Source organism: Mercurialis annua, linkage group LG4, assembly GCF_937616625.2.
Source record: "Mercurialis annua linkage group LG4, ddMerAnnu1.2, whole genome shotgun sequence".
Lineage (NCBI taxonomy): Eukaryota > Viridiplantae > Streptophyta > Magnoliopsida > Malpighiales > Euphorbiaceae > Mercurialis > Mercurialis annua.
In genome coordinates this window covers 33,528,815-33,542,538 of record NC_065573.1, presented here as the reverse complement: position 1 = coordinate 33,542,538, position 13,724 = coordinate 33,528,815, and the positions used below count along the sequence as shown (strand labels likewise).

General features: G+C 26.3%; 1 protein-coding gene across 1 annotated transcript; it reads right to left on the bottom strand.

Moving 5' to 3' along the window:
* Nucleotides 1–4,048: 4,048 nt before the first annotated feature.
* On the bottom strand, nt 4,049–6,284 carry LOC126679411 (transcription factor MYB16). The gene is made up of 3 exons (XM_050374430.1): nt 6,010–6,284; nt 5,768–5,897; nt 4,049–5,240 (listed from the first exon to the last, which is right to left on the bottom strand). Exons 1-3 carry the CDS (start codon nt 6,140–6,142, stop codon nt 4,313–4,315), a joined length of 1,191 nt encoding a protein of 396 aa, XP_050230387.1. The 5' UTR covers nt 6,143–6,284; the 3' UTR covers nt 4,049–4,312.
* Nucleotides 6,285–13,724: the final 7,440 nt, after the last annotated feature.

The window sequence follows — 13,724 nt, the reverse complement described above, 5'->3', positions numbered from 1 at the left end:
CATATATATCATGTTTTGATTTTTGCTTATAAATTTTTTTGATATGAAGTGTCGTGGTACTATACGCATACAAAATTAATCATTCATGACATGCATTTACATTGCGTCATATAATTTTCAAATGGTTTATGGATATGTTTGGTAAAGGTAAATAAATAGTGAAATATATATATATATATATATAACTACTTTTAAAGATGATGATATATTTGACAAACGTGCTATAATAGTAGATAGACAAATATATTTAGCCAATGATCGAAAAATAGTTTAAAATACTCGTTTGATGTATTTTTAGAACATTACATACCGATTTAAGCGAGATAAAAGTTCAGACACTAAAATAGTAGTCATAAAATTTCATACACCATCAATATATTTTTTCCCCTTTAAATTCAATTAAAAATAGTCAATCTTGTATATTATTAAGAAAAATTGGTTTCTACATTCAAAAGTCATTTTATCAAATATATTCCTAAAGTATAATTTGAACATTTTGATTCGTCAATTTACATATTAGGACAAATATATAAAAGACCCAAATAATCAGGTTATAGCATCCTTTCTTGAAAGAGTTCCTCTCATCTTACCCTGATCTAGTAGCTCGGGTCGCAAGAAGCCGAGAGTAAAGGACTCTTGTTGATACTACATCATAGATTATTTTGCCTGAAATAGATTTAAGGTAGTCTGGATTGAAGGAGAAGGTTTGGGGCTCCTCTTAATACCAGTATTACTGAGCGTAATCTTTCTCCGTGGAAGTCCTACTAGAAATGTCCTGAATATCGTTTACAAATATTTATTTGATAATTTTACAAGTTTTTTTATTCCATAACTGATTATTTTACACAATTCATCTTTAATTTCAGTTTATGATAAGTTATTTGAGTTTAAAATGAAAATTATATGTTCGAAAATAAATTGAAATTGAAGGTATATCTGTTCAAATTTGCAATCGGTGGATCAGAATGTCCAAAATATATTTTAGGGATAGATTTGATAAAATGGTAAAATTATGGATGCAAAAAAGAATATTGCGTGTGATTAACTATTTGATTATTTAAATTCTTACAATATTAAACCTCAAATGAAAGTAAAAGTGAAAATAACAGAGAATGTGACCAACTTGTATTGAAAATTGTAAGAGGTGAATTTATGTGAAAAGAGTTTCCCATATTTTGGGTTCATATAGTTATCCTATTCCTAATGAAGTGCCAAATGTAAATCTCCATTGAAATTAAGAAACAGTATCATTGCATTTATTTCCATTGTGTCATCCCATCAGATGATACAGACATCAACTTCCAACTTTCAAAGTAACAGTATATTCTAACAGCTCTTTTATTTCTTCATACTGTGTTTTTTTTTTCTTAAAATAAATTAAGAATATTGTTGCTAATAATATTTGATTTTTTATTTTACTACTTAAATCTTTATTTAATTAAATTGGATTGGGATTCCTCAAGATTGAGGAGGTCACGTTCACGATCTATACCGTTCGTTATAAAATGAACGGTGTAGATCAAAAAGCACAATTTTAATCAAATTAATCTACACCGTTCATTTTATAATGAACGGTGTAGATCGTGAACATGACCCTCTCAAGTTCATTTGAACTTGAAATGAACTTGAGGGAATCCCAATCCAATTAAATTAGTAAGTTAGTTTAAAAAAAATTAAATTAGTAAGTTAAAGTTTTTTTTTTAAATATATCAAACAAATATTTTTAATTATTTTCTTATTATTTTAATACGACACTAGAAAGTAAATATAGGACTTATTATTATATTTTAGTATATTTTTGACGATAAAGTGAGTAAAAGTACTCATCTCGTATATTTTTAAAAAATTAGCTACTGATATAAAATATAAAATTCAAAACTAGAATAAAAAATAGAATTAGAGAAGTTCATATACCACTAATAATATCTTTTAGATATATATTTAACTTTAAAATAATATTATTTAACACAAAATTTGAAATAGTTCAAAAAGATTAAATAAAATATGTGAGCCGCGAAAAAAAAATTGATACTCTTCATAAATTGTGGCAAATCATATTTTTTTTCCAGCACGGTTTAAATGACATGTGAACCATAATTAGTCCAACTATGATTTTTTGATATCGCGGACTTAACCTTTCTCTAATTCCGACTTCACTATAAATCTTACTTCTTTCTCTTTCTTTTTTTGATAATTTCCCGGATAAAATTATCCAAAATGTGAATGGGTCCACCCACGATCATGCAAAATTCCTATGACGAAAGTGTAAAACTATAACATATAATACTGTAATTTTTAAAAATCCAACACTAAAAAATAAATCTATTTATATAAAGATACAATTATGAGTTATCGAGTAATATTTTCTTTTTAAATAATGAAGAGATTGGAAGAAATATAAATCCGATTTTTTTAAAATTTCAAAGAAACTATGATTATAGTATAGTTTTTAGCAATAACATTACGAAATTGCATACAAACACATTCTGCTCCATGAAAGTGATGAAACAAACCCCCTTTTCTCTCTAAAAATTACTCTCCTTCTTCTATAAAAGAAGTTTTTTCATCTTCGTCATTTGGAAAGTGAGAGAAGGTGATTTTCCGGACATAGTCGGATCAATCATCTTCTCTCCATCCATATTACTACTATTAGAATCCTTAGTTTGATTTCAATAAAACTTATTTGTGATGTTTATTTTAATTTGATCTTTTCTTATAAGTATAATAAATTTTGTAAGGATTTTGCTCCTTTTTTGTTTAGATTTTTAGATCTATCAAGAATCTTTAGTGTTAGATCGTTCTTCATATTCAAGCTCTTATAAATCTAAAGATCGGGAGGTTTGTGGATTCTAATTTTGTAGATTTAAAAGAAGATGTTGATTGGAAATAATAGGTCAATGGATCAAGCGGTTTCCGCTTTATCGGGAGAAAGAGATCGAAGTTCCCGCTCAATGAATTTGTTCATCGTTGTTTTACATTTTCGGGATCCATAATTAAATTTTTTTTTTCATCAATTTGTATCGTGGGTTATTTGTCTTTATTTAGTTTATTCAAATTTTGAAAGTTTATATAGAAAATTCTTAGTGATATGACATTCATTTTTATTTTGTAATCTTCGTTAATGAGTTTACCTCTGAAGAAAAGAAACATATTGTGCTCCAAAGTAAATCTTTTTATTTATCGTAAGCAAGAATATGACATGAAACCAACAGCAATAAAAGGTCATAAATGCATCTATTAAATAATTTCATAATGCTCACACACACTGTCTTATTCATGGATTGACCCATTCATTCACGCACAGCCTTTTGCAGCTAATTTCTTTGGTTGGACCAAATTATAAAACATATCAAATCCCTCAAGAACATGGATCTACATATATGATCATCACACACACAAAAAACTATATCAATAGAAAGACATATTGTCAATTTTGTAATAATTAAAGAGAGGAACACTTGAAGACGAATTGGATTTACGATCTTGATAAAATATCGTCGAACGCTTATATCATTTGAGCTACAATGTATTAGTATGTTCTTATCATATTAAATTGCATTATCATCCAATAAAATCAAAATGTTTAATGCTTTTATTAATATTAACCAACACTTTTAATTGTATTTGGCTAAATTTAAATAATTTATTTTAATTGTAGTCAAATTTATAAGAATTTATCTCGACCATAGTCAATTTTTATCAAATAATAAATTAAATATTTTCTTTCACGTCACGTGACAATTAGTGAATTGTAGTCGATTAGAAATATATCCACCCAATTAAATCAAATATGACAAATAAAAACAAATACAATCACTTAGTGGTAGCCACCACATGAACAAAATAAAGTTCAATTGAGTGGATTTGGTTAATTGAAATAAAGATCTCGAATTAGACTATAAAATATAAACAAAATTAAATATTTTAATTAGAACTAATAAAAACTAAAAGTTTGATTTTTTTTACTAGTTTATGTCTATTTAATTTTACAAACTAGACGAATTCTATTCACTATAGCTCTCTATCTATTAACATTTCACATCAAAGATAAAAATATAAGTGCCAAAACTGCATTTTATTGCCTCCATACAATTAAAATTCAAAGAATAATCTCATTTGACCAGTTTAAGTGGAAGCAGCTGTTAATACCCTTTTGGCATGAAAACATGTTCCTATCCTATGATCACTTCTAATGACAAATTAAAATGGACTAAATTGGAAAACAAAAACGAAAAAAGAATCAATTTGTCTAAGTTTAAGTTGGGAAAAGTATATACTATAGTACCATCATAAAATTTTACTATTATTAATCTTAAAACATCGGCGAATCAGACGGAGACGGAGAAGAGTTCACCAAATTAAGAATGCTGTTCCAGTAATTCTTGTTATCTTCATAATAATCACTGCCATTTCCACCGCCGTCACTACCGCCACTATGGTCTGAATCTTTGCCGCTGTCCGACAAGCTCCGGTCACCAGAATGATCATTCAGCAAAAGATTGGTGAAACCTTCTTCTATAACATCATTAGTACCACCGTGAATATGGCTGCTGGTAGTACTTAGCCTTAATGACTCAGGAGTCCATGGAGCTTCCATGGAAATCGTCATGTCCTGATGATGAAGACCGGACGTAAAAGAAACTGAATTTTCAACCTGGTGATGATGATGAGTTGAATTTCCGAATATTTTCCAATTTTGATGATGTTCTTCTTTCACAATTTCTGTCTCTGATGAACCTGAAGTAGTACCAACTAACTCGATCATCGGAACTGAGTTATTATCTCCGGCAATTGTCAGGATCGGCGCCGGTGGTGCATTCTCCGAGAAAGTAAGCGTAGACGTCGGAGATTCAAGATCATTTACGATACCGGTGTTCAGACCAATGCCAGTGCTCCAAGAATTACCTTTCAGTATATCAATGGATCCAATCGGCGGCTGAGCTGAACCTGAACTTGAACCGGAAGTAAGAAGATACCCGGTAGAATGTGACCGGAGTTTTGATTCTCGAACCAACCTAGCCTCAGCTTCGAGCCTAGCGCTTTCCCATTGAGCCATATGGCTAAGATTTGCAGAGTTTTTGGTTTGACCATCGCTAGAAATTAGCAAAGCGTCGTTCTTGGGCTTGTGGGTGATAGGATCAATCCCCATTTTAGCTAATCTTTTCTTAAGATGGGTATTCCAGTAGTTTTTGATCTCATTATCTGTTCTTTTTGGCAAATGAGTTGCTATAGCCGACCACCTGAAGACAAGACAAAAAAACTATAGTATATGTAATAACAAAGACATAATAGAGACAGAGACCTTAAAAAACCCTAGAATTAATCAACCATTTCCATTTTTTTTCTGTGCTCTAATCTTTCATAATGACAAAAGTTACCCATTTCAATGCATCATAGCAAGAAAAGAAAACATATTTTTCTGAGTGAAAATTTCAAAAAACTATGCATTTATGAATTATATGAACGTTCAATAAATGAAAATGGATTTTTTGTCAGAAACCAGTAAATAATGCAAGTATGGTAGCAGAAACTATATGTAGAGTTCAAAATGTAGGTCAAAAAGATGAAATAAGTGGTCTAAATATGTAGTTGAGTGTAATTAAATTAAAGAGTCAACTAACATCAATTACAATAATCAACTAAAAATATAATTGGTGCTTTGTTTTTGAAACCAAGAAAACAATGTTCAACCATATCCAAGACATTCTTTGAAATTCAAGAATCTTTTGAAAAGGAAATTCAAATAATTAAAAAAAGATTTAATTACCGGTTGCCTAAGAGAGCATGAAGTTGAATAATAGTCTGTTCTTCTTGTAAACTGAATTTGCCTCTCTTAATATCTGGTCTTAGATAATTAGTCCATCTCAGTCTGCAGCTCTTTCCACATCTTTGAAGACCTAAAAATATAACATAACATCATTAAGAAATAATCAAACTTAATCATCAAAACTTTGTTGATATAATTAGTATCATAAGCAAATTAAAGAGGTATAAATAGTGAAATTGAACCTGCTTTAGTTGGCAAAGCACGCCAGCTTCCATGGCCATGTTCTTCAATGTAAGCTAAGAGTTTTTGATCTTCTTCAGGAGTCCATGGTCCTTTCTTCAACCCAACTTTGTCACAACAAGGAGATCGACCCATTTTATTCTTTGTTTTGTTTTTCTTGCTAGTGATACCAGCAAGAATGTTATGTAGGTTGGTTTGCTGTTTATATAATACAAAAAAGAGAGTTAAATTTGAGAGAGAAGTATATAAAAAAGGATAATATTTGTGCTTATTGTAATTTGTAAATGAAGAGATGGGCAGAGAAGAAAGGTCAGCGAAATTAATGGGATAAAGAAATTAATGATGATCAGAAAGTTTTAACTCCACATGTCTCAAGTACCCTTATTTTCAAGGTAACATATAAGCAAAATAATTTTATAAATCTACATCTTTGACTCAAATAATAAAAATATTTTTAAAATAATTATATTAATCCATCAAATTTATGATTTGTGATCATTATATTCAATTTCAATTTAAATTAATTTAATTTTTTTTTTGAATTCTAAAATTTATATAGTAATTAATTAAAGTTTTGATTTTATGAATGGCTGTTTTACATAATTTTATGTTAAAACAATCATAGAGTTATAATGGATTTAAATTGAGGATTAATTTGTCCGAAAAAAAAATTAATTGAGGATCAGATAGATCTTTCAAATGATGCAAAATTGATGAATCAGACTATCAAAAAAAATTAAGATACTTATATCATTTTTAGTCAAAAATGTTGATATATAAAAGGTAAAATGTATTTATCCATCCATCATATTATAATGGGTGATTTAGGAGAATACCTAAAAAACTAAAATATTTGTAAATTTACCTCAAAAACTGAAAGTTTATAAGCGTACCTACAAAAAATAAATATTTATTTTTTTACTCCGCAATTTATTTTTTTACTCCGCAGTTTCAAACGGTTTCAAATACAGTTTCTAATAGAGTTTCAAAAGGTTTATTACGGTTTCATAAAAATAGAGTTTCAAACAGTTTCAAAAAACACAATTTGAAACTATTTTATAAAAACGTTTCAAATAGAGTTTCTAATAGAGTTTCAAACGGTTTCAAATAGAGTTTCTAATAGAGTTTCAAACGGTTTCATAAAAATAGAGTTTCAAACGGTTTCAAATACAGTTTCTAATAGAGTTTCAAATGGTTTATAACAGAGTATTTTTAAAAACCTTTGACATCTTTAAAACTGTTTATAATACAGTTTCAAACAGTTTAAAAAAAACGGAGTATTTTTATAAAATTTTCAGAGTAAAAAAATAAATTTCGGAGTAAAAAAATAAATTTTTCGAAAAAAAAGGTAGACAAATAATTTTTCAAAAAACGGAGTATTTTTGTAAATATTTTAAAAACGGAATATTTTCTGCAAATTCCTCTATTATAATTTTAAAATTTTGTCAGTTTTATCCATCATCTTTTTGTGGTGTTGCCAAATATATCAATTCACTTTAGTTTACAGCTGATATGGGGCAAATGGCGTTTATTAGTATATTTGTTAGCATGAATGTCTTATATATAGATATATTTTTATCTAATATATAAGAACAAATTCTCACAAACATGTATTTCATGATATCAAAATTTTAAAGAATATACAACGATTTCAAATTTAATATATGCATAGGATTGTAATAGTCTATTATTTTGTGGTTAATGTAAGAAAATAAAGTGTTCTTGTTGTGTAATTCAAAACTCATAGACCAATCGATTAGTTAAACAAAATTAGCTGGTTTAATCGATATATTTTAGTTAAGTTCAGCAATTTTTTAATCAATTTGATTAATGAAAAATATTTAATTTGACAACGTTTAAGAGTTAAAAAAAAAAGGTAAAATGATTTCAAGTATCTAAATTTAAGACCAAAATAACAAATATATTTTAAAAAGTTAATAATAATATGCTTGGTCAATTTCACAATTTATGTTAAGTAGGTCATACCCTTAATTTACATCTATCTTATAATTTATTTTTATAATTGGTGATTCCATGAATAGTTTATTTGTTTTTTTTTATTCCAAAATCATTATGAATTTAAAATAAAAATTATGTGCCTAATAATAATAATAGATTTTACTTGAGTATTAAATATATTTATCGCAAATCACACAATAATGGATCAAATTGTCACAATGTTTTTGAGGATATATTATTTGTTATTTTGGTAAAAAAACATTGGATGTATATATCCAAGTTATTTTACCTTTTGAAAATTTAGTTAATTAAAATAACTAAATTAATCATACTTTTTTCGATTTAATTAAATTATAGTTCAGTGTGTCCGGTTTTGTATTTTCAAGATTTTAATTAATTCCATAAAATTGGTATATTGATAGATTTAGTTGAAGAAAGTAAATAATTTAATTTTGGTTGAATAAGTTAATTCCTAAATCAAGCTTTTCTCAAAATTGGACCTACAACATATGAAGAAAAGCTAAGAAAAAATCTATTTTCAGGTCTATAACTGCAGTATTTTTAATTATATGGTCTTTAAATTAAATTTTGTCTTTTTTATGATCCTTCAACTTAACAAAAATGCATTTTCAAGTTCCTGAATGACAAAAACGACGATATTTAGATAAAAAATTATTGTTCAAACATAAAGTATTGTCGTTTTTATCATTGAAAGAAAGTGCATTTGTACTAAGTTGAAAGATAAAAAAAATTGATTGAAGAACAAGATAATAAAAAATGGACCTGGAAAGGAGTTATTCCAAAAAGAAAAAAGGTACAAAAATGACCCTAATAGTTGCCGTGTGACTCATATTTTTCCCTAATGTTTTTTGAGTCTAAAAAATGACTCTAACCTTATCAAAATAAAACAAATATACCCTCCATCGTTAGACGTCGAGTATATCTGTACCACTTTGATAATATTAGGGTTATATTTGTTCCACTTTGATAACGTTAGGGCTATATTTGAGATTTTAAAAACATTAGAGCAACGACTGATTGTATGCCACATGAGCCGAGTTAACTTAAAACACGCTACCGTTAAACAGATGATACATTTGTTCCATTTTGGTAATGTTAGGGTCATCTTTGAGACTCGAAAAATATTAAAACAAATATGGGCTACATAGTAAATATTAGTGGGGAATGTAAGCCACATAGATAGCATACATTGTTGAGCTTGCATCATGACTTGCTGTTTTACTTGTCATGTAGGGCACATAAAATTGCCCACATGGATGCATCAAATTAAAGGACTACATTGTCATTTCATGTTAGAGCATTTTATAGAGTACAATGAATGAGTTATAACTTACTATAAGGTTAGGTCTAAATTTTCACAGTTCTGACTAAAATGATAATGTCCAAATTTTGTTACATTGTTTCCTTTTTCAACTAAGTGAATCTGTCATTACAACTGTACATACAAACATGTACAAGACAAGAATATATATATATGAGAAACTTCAAATCCAGAGGACCACTTTCATATATGTAAACATACATTTTAATTTCACGTTCACATATTTTCTGTATAGTTCTAGTGGTAAATGCAGGGAGTAGGGTAATGATTTTCAGATATGCAAATTGTCATTTCTTTTTGTTTAATTTAATGAACAATTTTTGTTTAATTTAATGAACTTATTTTTATCACGTGGCAGCTACTTAATATTATCTGAAAATTGTTCACATATGTTAATTTTATTTTATTTGGAATTTTTTAAATTAGATTATGCATATTTGATTAAAAAAATTTAAAAAATAAGCAAAAATTGGTTGCCACATATTTATTATAAATTTTTATGTGACAATTTTTTTATTAAATAATAATATTTATAATAAATATTAATGATATAAAATTATTTGTATTGTAACTTATTTATTTAGATTTTGTATTAAAAATAAATAATTAGATATTTTAAAATAAGAACAACTAATTTTTTTTTTGAAATTTAAAATTTTATCCTTTAAGAAAAGAAGTAAAGAGTGAAAATGCCTCTTTACATGGAGAGAACCACTTTCATTTTCTACTCTAAATTTAAAAAATAGAAAGTCTATTTGACTTGTAGTTTGTCGTTAAACTCTCCAAATTCAAGAGTTTTACAATTTTAACAGATCATTTCAATTTTCGAGCATCTCCAAACCATTCTTTAAAAATATCAAACTCTTTAAATTGAAGAAAAATATGTAAAATATAAGATCCCATGAACTCTTTATATTTCAGATTTAGAGTACAAAGTTAATTTGACTCTCCACATGTAGAGAGTCAAATTAAATCTCTATTTCACATCTTATCAACAAATTTCAAAATTTAAAATGATTTTAATTACATTTTCTCTTAAAAATATAATATTATCTTATTTTCAACATCAAAAACTATTAAAAATAATTAATAGAGTGCAATTATTTAATAATTATAAAAGTTAAATAAAATAAAAATTATGAATAGGAGAATTAATTGGATTAAAACTAAAAGTTGTATATTCTATATTTGAAATGCTCTCTATTTTATTAAAAATATTATATATTATAAATAGTGTCATCGTAGATACTCTTATAAGGTAAGCATGTGAGGATGCGTTTGCATTTTTTTTAATCCAAATTTTAAAATTTTAACTAAATATGAATTTTTTTAACTATTAAACATTTCATTCATGGTATGAGTTGAAAAATACTTTTAGATTTAAAATTTAGTGGATCTATTTTTTTTTTTATAAATGAGTCGATTATTCTAATTAATTTTTAGTATCAGTTTTACACTATGAATAGATATGAAATATATTATCAAACAAAAAGAATATAAATTAAGAAAAACTTTTGAAAACGAAAAGCATTAATTGATTTCATTGAATCCTCTCATAATCTCAATCAATATATATTACGCAATCAAATGGTCCCAACCCTAAAGGACCAAATAAATTGAGCTTCCAATAAAAAAATTGTTGAAATATGTCTAATATTTATATTTATTAGAACTTAATTAGTGAAGTGCTTGAGTGAAGGATAGTTTCATTATCATTGTCAAATTAGAAAGTATACTTTAATTAAAGTTAAAGCATAATCACTCAAAACTCTCTTATCTTTAGCTCCTTTTACAATTACACCTTAACGTAGGAATTTCTCTAATTTTACCCTAATTTGAATTTTTGTGTTTCAATTGTACCTAAAATTAAAAATTTCTGACAATTTAATTACTTTAAGAAAAAACAAATTAATAGAAGGGTGATACTATAATCTTTTTTATTTGAAAAAAAATACAAACAAGTCTTTAATCTTTTAAAATATTCAAATAAGTTTTAAATGAATAATTTATTAATTTTATTAAAAACTAAAAAATTAATTAAATAAAAAATGTTTCCGACCCATCACCATCCATCATATTCTTTTGATTTACAAATCCGCCAACGTCCACCGAAAAAATCATTGTCGCCCACTCTACCGTCCACACCATCGTCCACATCGTATTTTTTTGTTGGCTAAGCATTTCTTTTTGTAAATCGACTTCTTTTTGTGTAAAGGAAAATTTTTACGATTTTTAATTTTAAAAAGTTATTATTAATTAATATAAATTAAATAAACAAATAATTATTATTTGATTTTAGCTAGGTAGGAGACTTTTTTATACTATTAGTAACATTAACATCCTATTAGAATATAAGCTAAAAGAAGGGATTATTTTAATATTTTTTAAATGAAAAGAGATAAATTTAATATTTGGGAGTACATTAAAATATAAACTCAAACTAGTGTAAAATTAGAAAAATTACTCCATCAGGTGTAATTGCAAAAGGAGTTTAAGATTGGGGGGTGTTTTGAGTGATTAGTCCTAAATTTAATACTTCTAATTCCATATGAATTATTTACTCACTATAAACACCTTATCTTGTTCATTTTTTAAAATTATCTAAAAGAATCGAATACACAATGTTGACATTGATGTGAGTAAGGTTAAAAAAAGTGTGTGTGATGTGAGGAATATAAGTTAATTCAAACTCTTTTGGATTATTTTTTATAGAAAGTAAAATATTTTGTGGTTTTTTTTCTACAAGCAGATTTACTAGAAATATTTTCTATTTGGTGATTTTCTACTAATTTTCTACTCCTTTTGATTATTAGTGGATGACTCGATTTTTTTACCCGTGGATCTACGTTTTAATGCCAACCACATAAATTTATTGTGTTTTTTATTTTTATATGTTATATCGTTATTGGTTGATCAAATCCATAATTAAATACTTATCGAATGATTTTGATCCCACGGCGCATACTAATCCGATTACAAAACGGTCACAACAAATTGGTACCATAAATTTAACAATCGGTATCAATGCTATAACAAAAATCATACCAGAAAAATAAATGACACACCCATCAAATTTCATTATACTACATGAAAATATTAAAAAAAAATACTTCATCGCTATAAATGTTTTGATTAAATGATAAAAATATATATTGAAAAAAGTCATTAAAAAGTCAGTAAAACTTTAGAAAATAGAATGAATAGGATAAAATATTGCATTATATTGCCTGAATAATCTCACTTCATTGATTTATTTTAAGAAATTAACATATTAATTTTTTACGGAATGTTTATCGGGGGAATACGGTGGTGGCGGGCTCGGAAGCGGTTTTTTATTTATTTAATTTTAATAAAATTTAAAACATTAATTATTTATTTAAGACTTATTTGAATGTTTTTAAAGATTAAGTACTTGTTTGTATTTTTTCAAATAAAAAAAAATGATATTATCCTTTTATTTAGTTGGTTTTGAATGTTTTTATCCTTGGAGTAATCAAATTGCCAGAAATTTTCAATTTGGTGTATAAATAAAATATAAATAGACAAATTAGGATAAAATAGTGTTTTTCCTATGTCAGGGTGCAATTGAAAAAAAGTCTAAAGATGGAGAATTTTGAATGATTAATTCAAGAGAAAATAATTGAACTCGTGATTTTAACGAAATGTTACTAAACGCTTATACTATTTGAACTATAATTTACTGATAATATATAATTAATAATGTATATGTAAATGTAAATATACTTTTAAAAGAAGGATATGTAGTTCATAAATGATTTAAAACTGATTGAAGTTATGTGGGTCTTTTATTGATTATAGTTCAGTGATAAACTTTCCCTGCCCACAAAAGTTGACACTTAATAGAGGTGATTGTGACATACATTAGCCTCTTGTCTTGAAAACATATTTGTAAGAATACAGTTCATCAAGTTTGGTATATATATATATATATATATATATATATATATATATATATATATATATATATATATATATATATATATATGCATATATATATATGTGTGTAATTAATTTTTATTAATTAATTTTTCATATTTATTATTAAATAGTTACAATCATACGTGATCAACTAAATTTGTTCTTCGTCTTTTTTTTCCTTTTCTCTTGCAATAGTAACGGCAAAAGTAAGAGCATGTTTAAGTAATTTTTGTTGATGATTGTCGCTATTTAGTAAAATTATTTATTAATTTATCTTACATTTTTATAAGACGGTTGGTAAATCAGGTTGTGTTCATTCTCACACATTAATGTTATTTGTCATAGTGTTGGGATTGAATGCAAATCTTTTCAATTTCTTTATCATATATATATAATTGTTTCGAATTTGAATTAATATAATTTTTAAGTTTCAAAAAAAATTATATTAGGGAAGCAAACTATAAAAACTTAAATATA